General features: G+C 38.7%; 1 protein-coding gene across 4 annotated transcripts; it reads left to right on the top strand.

Annotated features, from left to right (window-relative positions):
• The first annotated feature begins 320 nt into the window (after positions 1-320).
• On the top strand, positions 321-12522 carry LOC104895977 (protein DA1-related 1). 4 transcript variants are annotated; one of them, XM_010682634.4, is made up of 11 exons: positions 321-620; positions 1360-1552; positions 2027-2138; positions 7231-7402; positions 8254-8374; positions 8518-8601; positions 10353-10472; positions 10898-11110; positions 11194-11256; positions 11347-11462; positions 11912-12522. In XM_010682634.4, the coding sequence occupies exons 2-11, from the start codon at positions 1436-1438 to the stop codon at positions 12318-12320; spliced, it is 1527 nt and encodes a 508-aa protein (XP_010680936.1). In that variant the 5' UTR covers positions 321-620; positions 1360-1435; the 3' UTR covers positions 12321-12522. The 4 variants fall into 4 exon arrangements, with proteins under 4 accessions (XP_010680936.1, XP_019105776.1, XP_019105777.1 ...); XM_019250231.3 differs by lacking the exon at positions 321-620 and adding an exon at positions 627-937; XM_019250232.3 differs by lacking the exons at positions 321-620; positions 1360-1552 and adding an exon at positions 1685-1936.
• Positions 12523-16681: the final 4159 nt, after the last annotated feature.

Below are 16681 nucleotides of genomic sequence, written 5' to 3'. Positions count from 1 at the left end.
CATTAATCTTACCATACACCCTTAAGTGTACAATGATAAACTTCCCGTTCGCCACAAATGTACGTAAAGGCTTGGCCATATGCGCATATGGTTTGATTTTAATGCGCAACTATCTTATAATAGAAACCTTCCACGGTCCACCCCAAGTATCTCATAAAAGATTATACGAGTATTATTTTACAACGATGACCATACTGTATAAAACTATAATGTTATGTTTGAATTATGGTATAGAAAAAGAAACATAAAAAAAAAGAAGTAAAGTCCTACTAATTATACAAAATTTGCGTCGATTTAAAGTGAAGAAGGGCCAAAAAAAATAGTCTAATTTGCTGGCCCCCTCTGCGCTCACACCCTTGTTTCTCTTCTCTTTCCTCCTCTCAACTGTCTGAATTTTCTTCCAACTTTTTTGTCGACTCTTACCCAACCCCTTGTAATAAAAGGAAAAACCTTTCATTTATTTGTTGAAACATTTTATATATTTTTTTGGATTAACATTACAACACAAAGAAAGGAGAGAAATTCATAAATTTTGCATTTCATTTTTTCATTGTGTACTATTTTTTTTTTATAATCTGGGTTTGTTTTGCGGAATCTTGATCTATCTTCCATTTTTGTGGGTGAGTGAGATTTCTAACACTTTATATGATCAAAAGCTCAAAACTTTACTTAACTATTGGTTGATTTATTAGATGCTTTTGCACTTTATATGTGTTCGAGGATATTTAATTATGCAAAAAGAATCTCTTTTTTTTTTGCTCTTTTTACTTCTTTTCACAGTCCAATTTAAGTGGGCACTTTTGCAATTTTGGTTTGCCCAAGTTATGTATTGTTTAGTAATCCATTTCGGCAAATTTGGGATTTTACTAGTTAGTTTGTGTCACAATTTGTGGGTTGTTAAGGAATTTTCATAGCATATCGTCTATACTAAGTTCAGGTGATATCTTTGTCTTTCGATTATATATATATATATATATCTGATTGAATTTCTCAGAAGTTGCATAAACTATGAATTGATTATTCAGTGACGATCCAATTCTGTGTTACAGAAAATTGGGTTTTCATTTCTGATTGAATTTTTAAGCATGAGTTACCACCTCTAGTTGCTCTTTTCTGGGTAACCCTCTTTTTTGGATTTAATTCATTTGATGATTGATCAATCTGTATACTATTAGAAATGTTGATATCTTATGATATAATATATGTCTTAGTCATCTGTGCTGTTTTTGGGAAATTGTTGGATGCTATCATCTTTTAAATTGATATTTTGATAGCTTGACAGTCACATTTGCTGAATAATCTGGGATTATTTTCTTCATTATGTAATTTACAAGGCATAAACTGTATGACAATGGACAGGTTGTAAATGAAAATAAGTAGGTAAGCCTAGTGCTCAACAATCCTGCCAGCCCATAAGGAGAGAATCTCTTCCATTATGGGTTGGCTAAGTAAGATTTTTGGAGGTTCCAGTAACAGTCACCGAATCTCAGAAGGGCATAATTATGGACGATATGGAGAGGACTCAAACTGGGACGGTCCCACCACTTCCGGGGTAATTGCTGCAATCTTTGACATTCGCTTGTTTTGCTAGCATTTTTCATACATGCTTTATTCCTTAACTTTAGCTCAATAGTATAGGAGGGGTATTGTAGTATATTTCTGTTTCCATCACAAAGCATCGTGCCTAGGCTTATTCTCTCTGTCCTATTTTAAGTGTACCTTATGTGAGTGTTGATGCTCAAGGTCAGTGTTGCCTAATTTCCGGCTCAAAATTGGATACTACATTACCATTTACATGTACCCATCTGCCTTCTTCAGTTCACAAGGGGTTTAGCGAATTAGGTAACACTGTTGAAGATATAGCCTTGAATGAGCATTTTTCATGAGAAATTCACGTATACGTCATCGTTACTATGACTGGAGGTGGAGAACTAGAGTGAGTTAGAATATGTCAGGTTATAGTCAGCATCTTTGATCTCAGGGGTCTTCTATTGAAATTACATTGTCTCTGTGGCATTATATGCAGGGTGCTTGGTCGGATAATGAGAATGAAGATATTGATCGTGCAATTGCACTTTCCCTTGCAGAGGAAGAGGCGAGAAAACAGGAAAAAGATCAGAAAGGGAAACAGGTGATTGGTAAGTTGTATTTGTAACTGCAACCAGTATCTTTCTTATACAGACAACTGCGTGTTCGTGTCGCAAATTAAATTTTAAAATATTTGAAGCTGTTAAGTTTAGGTCAATTTCTTGTCTCCCTTTTCATTCATCATATCAATATATATATATACAATCGTCTAGAGTCCTATGAGGAATAACAACCTATTCCTAATATCTATCTTTTACAACGTTATCTTTTATATTCCTAACACCCTCTCTCAAATTGGAGCGTGCAAATCTCAAACGCCCAACTTGGACAACAGAAATTCAAACTGAGCCCTACCAAACGCTTTTGTAAAAATGTCTGCCAGCTGAAACTTGGTAGGAACATAGGACGGACTCACAAGACCTTCAGTCACAGCATCACGAGCAAAATGACAATCTGCCTCGATGTGTTTAGTACGTTCATGGAACACCGGATTCTTGGCAATATATAAGGCAGATTGACTATCACAATATAAGCGCATTCCTGCAAGATGTTGCACCCCAAGATCACCAAGTAACTGCTTAAACCAATTTAATTCACACACAATAGCAGCCATCGAACGATATTCTGCCTCTGCAGACGACCTAGAAACTGTAGGCTGCTTCTTAGTCTTCCAGAAAATTGGGGAATATCCCAACAATACAAACCACCCACTCAGTGATCTCCTAGTAAGAGGACAACTGGCCCAATCCGAATCACACCACCATTCAAGGCGGAGATCACTATTTAAACGAAATAATATGCCATGTCCAGGATTCTTTTTCAAATAGGGAACCACTCGTAAAGCGGCCTCCCAATGAGTTACTTTGGGTACCTGCATAAACTGTGACAAAATGTGTACAGAATATGCCAGATCAGGTCTCGTAACAGCAAGGTAAATCAATCTGCCCATCAACCTGCTATACTTCTCTGGATCCTCAAACACAGGACCATCCGCCACAGCCAGCTGATGGTGCGGTTCCATAGGAAACTCTGCAGGTTTAGCCCCAAGTAACCCTGCCTCAGCAATGATATCCAATGCATACTTCCTTTGATTCATAAAAATGCCCTGTGGCCCTCTTGCAATCTCAAGGCCAAGGAAATATTTCAAAGCACCCAAATCCTTCATTTTGAAACATTTCCCAAGGTAAGCTTTAAAGTTCAGTAAAGCTTTCTGATCATTTCCTGCAATAATCATGTCATCCACATAGATGAGAACATTGAGCTGAACAGTATCCCTGGAGAACGTAAACAAGGAATAGTTAGAGTAAGATTGCTTAAACCCATATGTTTTCAACGCAGTAGCCAATTTTGCAAACCAACATCTAGGTGCCTGCTTCAGGCCATACAATGATTTTTTCATCCTGCACACTAGATTAATATTATTTTTCTGAAATCCAGGAGGAATCTTCATGTACACTTCCTCCTCCAAATCACCATGTAAGAAGGTATTGTGGACATCCATCTGATGAATTTCCCATTTATTTACTGCTGCGACTGCCAGGAAAGTGCACATTGTCGTCATTTTTGCTACTGGGGCAAACGTTTCTTTATAATCGATCCCTTCCACCTGATGATGGCCAAATATGACCAATCGTGCCTTTAATCTATGAAGGTTTCTTTCTCATCGTATTTTTCTGTATATACCCACTTACTCCCCAAGGCCTTCTTGCCGGGAGGGAGGGGCTGCAATTCCCATGTGCCCTAATTTTCTAGAGCTTTTATCTCCGCTCCCATGGCATCACGCCATCCTTCATGTTTCACGGCCTCCTTAGGAGGACATCATGTGGTTATAGCAGCTAGAAACCTGCGATGGTTAGCAGAAAACTTTTCACAGCTAACATAATGTGTAATAGGATATGGAGTACTTGAGGACGTTGTCGCAGCGGGTGCCTAAGTTGATGAACTTTTCTTTTTCACTACAGTATGAGTAACAAAATCCTGCAACTTTTTACTCGGGATTTTGGTTCGTTTGCCTCTTTCCAACTCCTCAATCGCCTCACTACACCCTCCTTGCACGGGAGCCGTGCCATCCCCACGTGAGGCGCCACCCCCGGCACCCCACCATCCGCCACATTAGGCACGTCGGCCTCACCCGCCGGTTCTCCATTAGTGTCAACCTCCGGCACTGGTGTGTCAACTAGGGGTGGTGGCATTTCTTCCTCAAAAACAACCTCATCAGTAACAACAACAGGCGATACAGGCACAGGTTCACTAAAGGGGAACTTATGTTCAATAAATTTCACATCACGGGAAACAAAATATTTCTTGGTCTCTAAATCATATAATTTCCATCTTTTCTGATTATACGAATAACCAATAAAGACACACCGTCTGCTCCTACTCGCAAATTTATCCCCCATGAGAAATATTATATGCATAACACAAACACCCAAAAATTTTGATATCTGTCATCAAAGGTGGCTTACCAAACAAACACTCATAAGGGGTTTTATAATCCAGAACAACGGAAGGGGTTCGATTTATCACATGACAAGCTGCCTATACACAATCCCCCAAAATTTCAAAGGAAGATTAGCCTGGAACCTCAAAGCACGTGCAACATTTAAAATATGACCATGTTTTTCTCTCCACGCGACCATTTTGTTGTGGGGTTTTGACACAGGAAGTTTCAAAAATAATGCCTTGTTGCAGAAAGTAAGGTTTGAGACAATTAAATTCAGTGCCATTATCACTGCGCACATATTTTATTTTCTGGTCAAATTGCCGAACAATCAAAGCCACAAAATGTAAAAACATAGTTTCAACCTCCAATTTATTATATAATAAATATGGCCACACAGATCGGGAAAAATCATCAACAATTGTCAAAAAATAGGAAACGCCACATGTAGATTTAGTACGATAGGGTCCCCACAAATCACAATGAATTAGTTCAAACATCCTACTAGCTCTACTAGTACTCTTAGGAAAACAAGTTCTAGGTTGATGAGCACGAAAACAAACATCGCACCCATCTTTATTGCAACTACTACTACTTGAAGGACTTACACAGGGTAGATGCCTCAAAACTTTCTTCGAAGGATGACCCAATCGCTTATGCCAGATATCAATAGATGCCAGCCCATCTACAACATTTATCTTCACCTTAGGAACACCCCCGAAAAAGGAAAAATCCATCTTCCCGCTCACCCGCTCCAATCAGCGTCCTCGTCTTGCGGTCCTGTAAAACACATAATGTTTTAGTGAACAGAACAATGCAGTTGTCAGAATCAACCAACTGCGGAATGGAAATCAAATTACAATCAAGGTTAGGGACAAATAAAACATTATGAAGTTTAAGATTTCCCGGTAACACCACTTCTCCTTCATGAGTAGCATTTGCAGAACTACCATCTGGCAACCCTACTGGACATCCCGAAATTTTTCTTCACGTACACAACTGCGAAAATTGCCCTGTTACATGATGTGTAGCACCCGTATCAATAATCCATAAACACTCACCCGTCAGACGATCTTTCGATTTAGGCAAGTTCAGCAAATCCAGCAAATTCTGCCATTGATCCGATGTGATCCCGGCAAGTCCGGCACTCGCAGGGTCGCGTGGCACAGAAGAGCTGCCACTGGGTTTGTCGTGAGGGCTACCACCGGCAGCCACGGTTTTGTTGGCTCGAGCAGGTGGTGCACCTCTGCCACCGCGGCCGCGGCCACCCCTGCCGCCTCGATTCACCGCCCCCCCACGCCGGTCACGAGGTCGGTCCCCCCACCACTCGGGGTAACCGATTAATTCGAAGCAGCCGGCAAGATCGTGTCCCTCTAGATGGCAGTGAGTACACGTAACAGATTCCGTGGGGTTGCGAGATTTCAATCGACTATCCACCTTAAACGCCAAGGCATTGCTTGGTGAGGCTCCGGATGAGACACGAGTGCCCCTCAAACGCTCTTGAGCCACGATAGGTATGCACGAGCGACTGTGGGCAATGGGGCTTGCGCGAGTAGATTCGAACGCAGGGGGCCATAACAGTCATCCAACCCGATCAAAAATCTATGCAAACGATCATCATATGGCTGCTGCTCGAGAAACCTAACCACTTCACAATTTGCGCCACCCCTGGAACAAGTGGGCGCCACCTCCTGGGAATATAATTCGTCCCACAAACGAGTCAATCGTCCAAAGTAATCCGCCAAAGTCTCCGTCGATTGCTGCTTGCAATCACTAATCTGAGATTTGAGTTGACAAATCCGGGTGCCATTAGAAACGCAATAACGTTCCTTCAGATGAGCCCATAATTCATGAGCCGTTTCATAAAACGAAACACTATTACGAATATTCGGCGAAATAGTGTTTAAGAGCCACGATACCAACATCGAATGAACTGTGCTCCAATCCGTCAGCTTTTCCGGTGTCGTCGGTTTCGGAATTGTACCCTCCAAAAATCCAAGTTTCCGTTTTGCGTTCAAAGACATGCGAATCGCGCGTGCCCATTCATCAAAATTATCATCTTTCAATTGTATAGGGGTGATCAAGGTGCCAGGATTATCATTGGAGCCAAGAAAGTAGGCTGGGTCGGGTTTAGGGAGAGGTGATTCTGTATTTTCTGTCATGATTATACGGCGAGCACCACGAGAATAAGTGCGAATAGGGGAAGCTATGATGAATTCGGCTATGGAGGACAGAAGAATATTCCGTCTGGTTCAAGGGTCGTCGGAAATTTTTTTTTTTTTTTTTCGGTTTTGTGTTCTGGTTTGGTTTTTCAGGGGAGGAGGAATTTTCAAACTCTGGCTCTTGATACCATGTTAAGTTTAGGTCAATTTCTCGTCTCCCTTTTCATTCATCATATCAATATATATATATACAACCTCAGTCTAGAGTCCTATTAGGAATAACAACCTATTCCTAATATCTATCTTTTACAACGTTATCTTTTATATTCCTAACAGAAGCATATGCAAATGCTTGGGTTGTGTCTTCCCCTGTATTATATGGTATAAACTATAAACTATGCATATTAAGTTGCTTCTGCTTTAAGAATGATTTTGAATGAACTTCAGGTTTTCTAAAACAGATTCTGCAATATTTTCTAATAGTTTGATGCTAAACTTCGTCGTGCAATGTTTTTTGATCTTTTGTGAAATGTCTATCAGATCATGACAGTCAGCTGGAGGAAGATGAACTGCTTGCCAAGGCTCTTCAAGAAAGTTTAAACCTGGAGTCTCCGGCTCAGACGCCACCCCAAACTCCTCCCAGACCGCCACCTCCTCAATATGATCGTGGAAATATGTTGCAGCCATATCCTTTCTTTTCCTATGGATACAGGTCTGATCTTAGAGTTCTATCAGCTTTGTCGGTGTATTTCTCGAAACTTTAATGATTTTATCCTTCCATGTATGCATGGTGTTCATTTTGGTGAATTTTTGTTTATCGGAACAGAAGTCACTGTAATTTTTTTTTATTTGACTTTAGTTCTTAGGTACACGTATACCTAGTGATGTGCATATGAAGCCCTGTGTTGGATTATGCTATGATGGGGACCTTGTATACTGAAGATTAAGTTACTAACTGGTGATCGATGTTTTAGTTGATACTTCAATCGTTGTTTTTGCAGTATATTGGCAATCATATATATTTATGCATGTGAATTTGAGGAAATAGAAGATCCTTGTGCTGCTGCTTGTGTCTAGAAAGAACTAGATTTGATTTGCGAAACATGTGGTTCCAAAGAACCTAGTACGGGGTGCATGGAATACTGACCCCTATTTTAATACTTTGTTTGTTGGGCTTGTGGCCTCTTAGTTCAGTCTGTATTGAGGATGCTTCTTGACATAGATGTATGTCACTTTCAGTGTTGGTTCTCTGTGTTCATTTTTGGGTATTTCTGTTCCTTTCACGCCTTTAATGTCCAGTATGAGAATTTTGGTTGCCGGAAACATTAATCTAGTTAATTATCTGAATTTGCTGTCGTAGGAAGTTTATTTCAAATCTTTTGTGTATTTCGGATTCAAAATACACTTCCAAGAATATGTTGTTTCTCATCGTCAATGGAGCACATTTTAATGGAATTAGAGTGTGTTCTGAAATTTGAAATGTTTTTGGTATCTTTTTTTTTCCAAGGCATTGTGGACCCGTGGTAAATCTGAAATGGCTGTGGAATTATGTTTTGCGGGCAGGACTTGTTCTGGTTGTGGTGCTGAGATTGGTCATGGACGATATCTAAGTTGTATGGGAGGGTTTTGGCACCCAGAATGCTTCCGTTGCCAAGCATGCAATGACCCAATATCTGATTATGAGGTAAGAGTTGCTTTAGCTCACTTTTTTGAAAAGTTGAACACTTCTGTAAGATGGTCATGTGTGTTTTCTCTCCCTCTCTGAAGTTATTGACAATTTCGAAACTTACATGTGTGTCATGTATGCATCTGTTTTTCCTGCTTCAGTTTTCCATGTCACGAAATCGACCATTTCATAAATCTTGCTACAAGGAGCAGCATCATCCTCGGTGTGACGTCTGCAACAACTTTGTGAGTATCAGTCCCTTTCTGATGTGATTGTATATCTTGCAGACAAGTATTACACAAGTTCACTCCTAAATATTGTTGAGCACAGTACAAAAGTAATACATTTCAACTTCTCACATTGGTTTTGTGTTGCCTAGTTGTTTCATCGCGGTGGGAGGATCACTTTTAACTTCAATTGAATTTCTGCTTTTGTGTATGGCGTTCATATATGCTTTATGATATTCTCTGTCTTCTTAAATGTCACCCCCATCTCTTTTTTATTACACACTTTTCAAGGTAATTTTCTTTGAAAAGGAAGGGTACGCAGGCATTAGCTCTAATAAAACCTAATTTTTTTAAAGAAACTAAGATAAATTACTATATTTACAAAAATCAATATCCTAGTGGGTCTGTGTATGATGACTGAGTGAAGTAATGTAATCAGCAGCTCTATTTAACGAGAGTTGACTGGATAGAGGAAAACTGACTGGCAGAAAATGAATATCTTCCACAAGGAGAGGAATTTTCCAAGGACATTGGTATTTACCCTGCCAAATCTTGATAATGACAAGACTATCTTTTTTCAATGAAATCTTCTTGTTTACCTTTACAATAGCAAGATGAAGGCCATGTGTTTGGTCATTTGCTTAAGCTAAGAGGGAAAAATCTGTATCTCAAGTCACAAGAGTGGCCCCTGTACAGTCACCTTCAGAGTCCCTAAGAAGAACACAAGCAGTGGCAACTATCAACATGATAATTAGAAGATCATCATAATTCAACTTACCAGTTCCTTAGTTCAAAGGGGTCCAACCGTCCAAGCCACATCTATTGTATGTTGGGGACTAATATTTTTGGTCAGGTTGGGGTTCCAGGAGTCAAGATTAGTTTGGTGAATCCAAAAATAAAAAACTCTAATAGAGTTCCCCATCGAGTGTAGTGTGAGCTTGAGAATGGTAGCATTTCAGATTTCTAATTATTCCATCAACAGTACTCATGATGATTTGAAGTTAACAAAAGAGGGCAGGACTGCTGAGAAAGATGCCTAGTTTCTGAGATGTATTTAAGAAAATTTTGTGACTTGTGAGTAACGTGACTTACTTCCTCCGTTTTTTAGTTGTACCACAACGGCTTTTACACTATTCACGTATTTCTTTTTTGTGCCTCTTCTTTTGAATGTATACACACACAAACACACACACACACAAGGAAAAACATGGTCATGTGGGATCTTGTTAGATACTTAGTTTCATCTCGATAAGTATTTTTAATATAACAACCTTTTGTTATCTACTTGTACTTAATTGAAGATAATGCTCAAAGTTGTGCATTAGAAAACGTGCGACGTCTTTTGGTACAGCTATAAGAAACGGTATATATTTCACCTTCCCCTTACAATGCTCATCGAGGGAGCTTTAGAAGCATTGGATAGAGATATAGGACTTCAGGTCTTCAGAATCTTCAGCATAAAGGAATTGGTTAAATTCCACAAAAAAGAATGTGCAATTGCTTTCCTTATTGTTTTTTTTCTATTACTAAAGCCACAGACATGCATAATCTGGTCATACCTGCTTGTTTCTCACAATCTCACCATTCTTTGGATTGTGTTTAATATTGTGAGAGTTAACTATCATGTTACGTTTGTGGGATTTACATGATATGTGAAGGATGTCCAAAGACATATATGTTGCCCATCCTGAATGTCAATTCGAGCAAGTTCTCGTTACATACGTGCTTAATCATATGAGCTCAGTTCTTTCTTGTGTCTGTTTGAACAGATTCCAACAAATGCGGCTGGACTCATCGAGTATAGAGCACATCCTTTTTGGATGCAGAAGTATTGCCCTGCTCATGAATATGATAGGACTCCAAGGTGCTGTAGCTGTGAAAGAATGGAGGTAAGTTGAAACTAACCTTTGTTCGAACGTTAGTGTGTGACGAACTGACATCTCAAAAGCAGATTTAAGAGGAGATCAAGAAAGAAAGATGATGTTTGATTGATAATCTGGAAATATAGTAACGAGCTTTCGAGAGGCTTGTTTCTCTCCCAAAACTGAACCACTAAACTCTCCAATATTTTCTTCATACCCCTTCCTATCACTAATCTCTTCTATATATAGAGCTAACTTGCTTGCTTTCTCTCCAAGCTAACCTGATTATAATTTACTCCCATATTACCCATAAACCCAATGCATAATATAGTGATGATAAATAAAGAGTTTTGTTCCGAGGTTTTCTTTCTCAGGCTTCCAAAGGAAACAGAACCTTAAATTCATTTTACTTTGGTATGGATGATAATCTAAACCTTTCAACATTTATGCAGCCAAGGGACACAAAGTACTTGGTACTTGATGATGGTCGGAAGCTATGTTTAGAGTGCCTTGACTCAGCTATTGTGGATACGAATGAATGCCAACCACTGTATATAGAGATTGGAGAATTTTATGAAGGGTTGAATATGAAAGTGCAGCAACAAGTACCCTTACTCCTTGTGGAGAGGCAAGCTCTTAATGAGGCTATGGAAGGAGAAAAACAAGTAAAGGATCACATTGTTTTAATGATTCAATGTTGCCTTCGTTTTCTAATGATTTTTCTGACTTTTACCTTTGTTGCTATTAGGGTCATCATCACTTGCCTGAGACAAGAGGACTCTGCCTCTCAGAAGAACAGACTGTGCGCACGGTAAGATACATTTAGATGCATGTTTTACCATGCATGACTGTATATGAATTTTTGGTCTTTGGAGTATAATCTATGTCAATGGAAAACCAGATTTTGAAGAGGCCAAGGATTGGAGGACACCGGATTATGGACATGATAACTGAGCCATATAGGCTGGTTCGTCGTTGTGAAGTCACAGCTATTCTGATTCTTTACGGCCTTCCCAGGTATTTGATTTTCTATCAGCTAGTTCATCACATATAATTTGCCAAGAAAGTAAAACTGCAATATAGAAAAGAACTCCTTGGGAAGTGTGCAATGATGTTTTGTTGATAGCAAAAAGTTCCTTGATATTGTGGGCAGTAGAACTTGACAACTTGTTGTGCTTCCTATTCTTTTTCTTTCTTTAATCAACCAACATTTTAAAGAAGTGCAACTTGAACAGTCATGTTGCTCTCTGTTTGGTTTTAGTACTTAGCCAATGTCAGCGGTTCAAATATATTTTATACATCGCATAATATCAGTTCGGATGTTAGCGTATTGGATTTGCAGGTTCCACAAACAATTGATATTAGCAAATTCTAAAAGCAAGTATGTGGTATATTAGTAGTTTAATAAGCAATATATTATTTTTCTAGTTACTGACTTTTGGTTTTTTGTCTTTCTGTTGACTAAGGCTGTTAACAGGGTCAATACTCGCTCATGAAATGATGCATGCATGGTTAAGGCTCAGTGGTTACCCCAATTTGAGACCCGAGGTTGAAGAAGGAATATGTCAAGTATTAGCTCATATGTGGTTGGAATCTGAAATCATTGCAGGTTCTAGCAGTAGTAGTGGTCCATCATCTTCTTCCTCGTCAGGCTCATCGGAGCCTGGATCATCGTCGTCTACCAGTAATTCTTCAAAGAAAGGTAAAAGGTCTCAGTTTGAGAGGAAACTTGGTGATTTTTTTAAACACCAAATCGAGTCGGATGCTTCACCTGCCTATGGAGATGGATTCAGAACAGGTAACCAAGCGGTGAGCAAGTATGGACTTAGAAGAACCCTTGACCATATACGATTAACAGGGACATTCCCCTGCTGAGGAAAGACACCAATTTTTACCAGTGTAATTTCTTGCTATACAGATGAATACTGGAAATGCATTAGAAGGTTTACAGATTATAGGAATCAAATGAATATATCTTCTACATTGTTTCTGTGTACCACATATATGCTTCTCTTCTTTTCTTTTTCTTTTGTGATTATTTTGATGTATAAAATTTAAAACCATCAACTCTTCTACAGATGCATGTATTACTTTATTGGAAAAGCCAGAATACCCATATTTGTTTCCATAAAAAAAAAAAGAATTCACATATTGACATTAAATCAGTTTAATTTAAGTTTTGTTTTTGTGGTTCTTATAAATGCAAAGAGATATGATATAGATAGGTTTTTGTACCTGTATGTCTGTATCTCGATTGGTAGTGTCCCAAAAGTCCAAAGACTAATAGTTGATATCTCCTTAATGAGGAGTACAACTCTGTCAAGGATGCATTTTCTTCCCTTGTTTTTGCACTTGTTTCAACTTATTAGTCTTGATAGCTGCTAATTTGAATTGATTGGTCCCGAACTCTATATCTATACTTATTATAAACTGATCATAGTTGTAATAAAATTTGGGCGGTCCCTACTGATTATGTCATTTTTCAGATAATTTCTAACTGATTATGTCATTATGAAACTTATTTAACTTGTTGGCCTTAAGCCTAATTAATTCGAACTTATTTGAATCTAATGTTCTAGAATTTAACTTATTAGCTCAAAACACCATTTATCTAGCCATCAAAAAAAAATTATATAAACTTTTTTTCCCAGAATTTAACAAGTAAAGAGTATATACTTAAGTTTATTTGTCTTCTAAAGTTATCTCCAAAGTTTAGCTAGATTCTAGACAGTATTATTACATCAAAATTTGAGATTGATATTGTTAGAAATTATCTTTATATGTTTAAGATAGACTTGAGGGATAGCATGTTATCCCTAATAGGACTCTAGATGCAGGATGTATATATATACTTGATTGATGAATGAGATGAACACACAGAACATTAACCTAAATTTAACATGGTAGCAAGATCTAGAGGTTGAGAAAAATCCTCTCCACCCACGACCTAGAATCGATCAAACAGATCGAGGAGAAAAAAAACAAATCAAAACACCGAAACTCTAAACCACTCGAACCAAAACAAAAGCAAAAACAACGTGATCTTCAAAAAAAAAATTCACAACCATGACAGAATCTACAAAAACCAATATTCCGCGCGACTTTGCTGGGGCAGGATTGGCAGGAATCTCGCCTGACCAGTGGCAGAATCTCTTAGACTTGCTGAACATCCCTAAACCGAAAGATCGTATGACTGGTGCATGTTTGTGGATAATTGATACGAGTGCTACACATCATGTGACAGGCCAGTTTTCGCAGTTATGTGCTGCACGGAAAATTCCTGGTTGTCCAGTTGGTTTGCCAGATGGTAGTTCTGCAGAAGCTAGCCATGAGGGAGATGTTATTAGGGGTGTTCATAAAAAAACCGAAACCGAAATACCGTACCGAAATACCGAAAAACCGGTCTAAATGGGTGGTTACCGTACCGACAAAAAAAAGTTTGAACGGTACAGTTACCGAACCGGAAAAATTAGCGGTTAAACGGTACGGTTACAGTTATGATTTTTGAGTAAACGGTTAACCGAAATACCGAAATCTTTTTTTCTCTATTTAATTGTTGTGAAACATTTTCAAACAATTACATTAATTCTAATATTATTTGTTGCTAAGTTACAAAAATTAGAGGAAGTATGTAATTATTTAGAAACTCTAGTACTAATATAAACATTGTAATTAGGAAATGAAGTGAATTCTTAGTGTTAGTTATGTTTTCCAATTGATTTATTATCCACTTTATAATACATTTTATATTAGAGTATATATAATATTAAAATATATGCACAAAAAATTGAAAATATATATGTACATTAAGTAAAACATAATAGTATAACTTAAACAACGGTTAATGGTTAACCGAAAAACCGTACCGAAAAAACGGTTACCGTTTAGGCGGTAACCGATTTAAACGGTTACGGTTACGGCTCGCAAAAAGAGCGTACCGAAACTTTCGATTACCGAACCGAAATATTGTTTCGGAACGGTTAACCACCTATGAACACCCCTAGATGTTATACTTCCTGGAAATCTGAAACTATATAATGTTTTATTTGTTCCTAACTTGGATTGTAATTTGATTTCCATTCCGCAGTTAGTAGATTCGGCGAATTGTATAGTTCAGTTCACTAAAGCATTGTGTGTATTACAGAGGACCGCAGGATGAGGATGCTGATTGGAGCGGGTGAGCGGGAAGATGGACTTTTCTTTTTCCGGGGCGTTCCAAAGGTAAAGCTCAATGTTGTGGAGGGCATAACATCTATTGATATCTGGCATAAGCGTTTGGATCACCCTTCGGAGAAAGTTTTGAGGCATTTACCATGTGTGAGTCCTTCTGTTGTTAGTAGTTGCAATAAAGATGGGTGTGATGTGTGTTTTCGTGCTCATCAACCTAGAACGAGTTTTCCTAGGAGTAATAGTAGAGCTAGTCGGATGTTTGAATTAGTTCATTGTGATTTATGGGGTCCTTATAGAACAAAGTCTACTTGTGGTGCGTCTTATTTTTTGACTTTAGTAGATGATTATTCTCGTTCTGTATGGACTTATTAGCTATATAATAAATTGGAGGTTGAAACAATGTTCTTGCATTTTGTGGCTTTGATTGGTCGCCAATTTGACCAGAAAATTAAATATGTGCGCAGTGATAATGGCACAGAATTTAATTGCCTCAAACCATAATTTTTGCAACAAGGAATTATCTTTGAAACATCATGTGTCAAAACCCCCCAACAAAATGGTAGAGTGGAGAGAAAACATGGCCATATTTTAAATGTTGCCTGGGCATTGAGATTTCAGGCAATCTTCCTTTAAAATTTTGGGGAATTGTGTGCAGGCAGCTTGTCATTTGATAAATCGAACCCCCTCTGTCGTCCTTAATTATAAAACCCCCTATGAGTGCTTGTTTGATAAGCCCCTACCATGACTGATATCAAGATCTTTGGGTGTTTGTGTTATACCTATAATATTTCACATGGGGGTGATAAATTTGCTAGTAGGAGTAGAAGGAGTGTGTTTCTGGGATATTCTTATACTCAAAAGGGCTGAAAATTATATGATTTAGACACCCAGAAATACTTTGTTTCCCGTGACGTGAAATTCATTGAACATAAATTCCCCTTTAGTGAGCCTGCACCTGTACCTCTGTCACCTGCAGTTCCTGATAATGTGGTTTATTATGAGGAAGAGATGAGTATGCCTCTTGTGGACACACCAGGACCGGCGGTTGGTCCTCTTGGAGATCAGGAGGGTGGGGCGACACCGGGATTGGCGGAACCTCCAACGGACGGTGGGCGGCCGGAGGTGGCGCCTACCAAGGGAAATGACCCGACCCTTGTCCAGGGAGGGTGTAGACCAGGAGATGTGGAGGATTTGGGAAGAGGAAAACGAACCAAAATACCGAATAAAAAGTTACTGGATTTTGTTACTCATACGGTAGTGAAAAAGAAAAGTTCATCAACTCAGGCACCTGCTTCGACAACGTCCTCAGGTACCCCATATCCTATTACACATTATGTTAGCTGTGAAAAGTAATCTGCTAACCATCGCATGTTTCTAGCTGCTATAACTACAGGGAGTCCTCCAAAATCATTTAAAGAGGCCATGAAACATGAAGGGTGGCGTGAGGCCATGGGAGTTGAGATACAAGCTTTGGAAAATCAGGGCACATGGGAATTACAACCACTTCCTCCAGGAAAAAAGGCATTGGGAAGTAAGTGGGTGTATACAGAAAAATATGATGAGAAAGGAAACCTTCAGAGACTTAAGGCACGATTGGTTATCTTTGGCCATCATCAGGTGGAAGGGATTGATTATAATGAAACGTTTGCCCCAGTAGCAAAAATGACTACTGTTCGTACTTTCCTGACCGTTGCAACAGTTAAGAAATGGGACATTCATCAGATGGATGTACATAATGCCTTCTTACATGGAGATTTGGAGGAAGAAGTGTACATGAAAATTGCACCTGGTTTTCAGGGAAATAAGTCTAATCTAGTGTGCAAGATGAAGAAATCATTGTATGTCTTGAAGCAGGCACCTAGATGTTGGTTTGCACAATTGGCCACTGCTTTGAAAACATATGGGTTTAAGCAGTCCTATTCTGATTATTCCTTGTTTATGTTTACTACGAATAATATTCAGTTGAATGTTCTCATCTATGTGGATGACATGATTATTGCAGGAAATGATCAAAAAGCTTTACTGAATTTCAAAGCTTACCTTGGGAAATGTTTTAAAATGAAGGA

Source organism: Beta vulgaris, chromosome 6 (assembly GCF_026745355.1).
Source record: "Beta vulgaris subsp. vulgaris cultivar EL10 chromosome 6, EL10.2, whole genome shotgun sequence".
Taxonomy (NCBI): domain Eukaryota; kingdom Viridiplantae; phylum Streptophyta; class Magnoliopsida; order Caryophyllales; family Amaranthaceae; genus Beta; species Beta vulgaris.
Note: the sequence above shows the minus strand (reverse complement) of the source record. Positions and strands in the feature narration are given on the sequence as shown.

Bases quoted from the DNA above. Each gene is read 5' to 3' on its own strand.
- LOC104895977 (XM_010682634.4), top strand. From the start codon at position 1,436: ATGGGTTGGCTAAGTAAGATTTTTGGAGGTTCCAGTAACAGTCACCGA. The intron at 2,139-7,230 runs GTAAGTTGTATT...AATGTCTATCAG, and splicing joins GAAAGGGAAACAGGTGATTG to ATCATGACAGTCAGCTGGAG. The intron at 8,375-8,517 runs GTAAGAGTTGCT...TTCCTGCTTCAG, and splicing joins ACCCAATATCTGATTATGAG to TTTTCCATGTCACGAAATCG.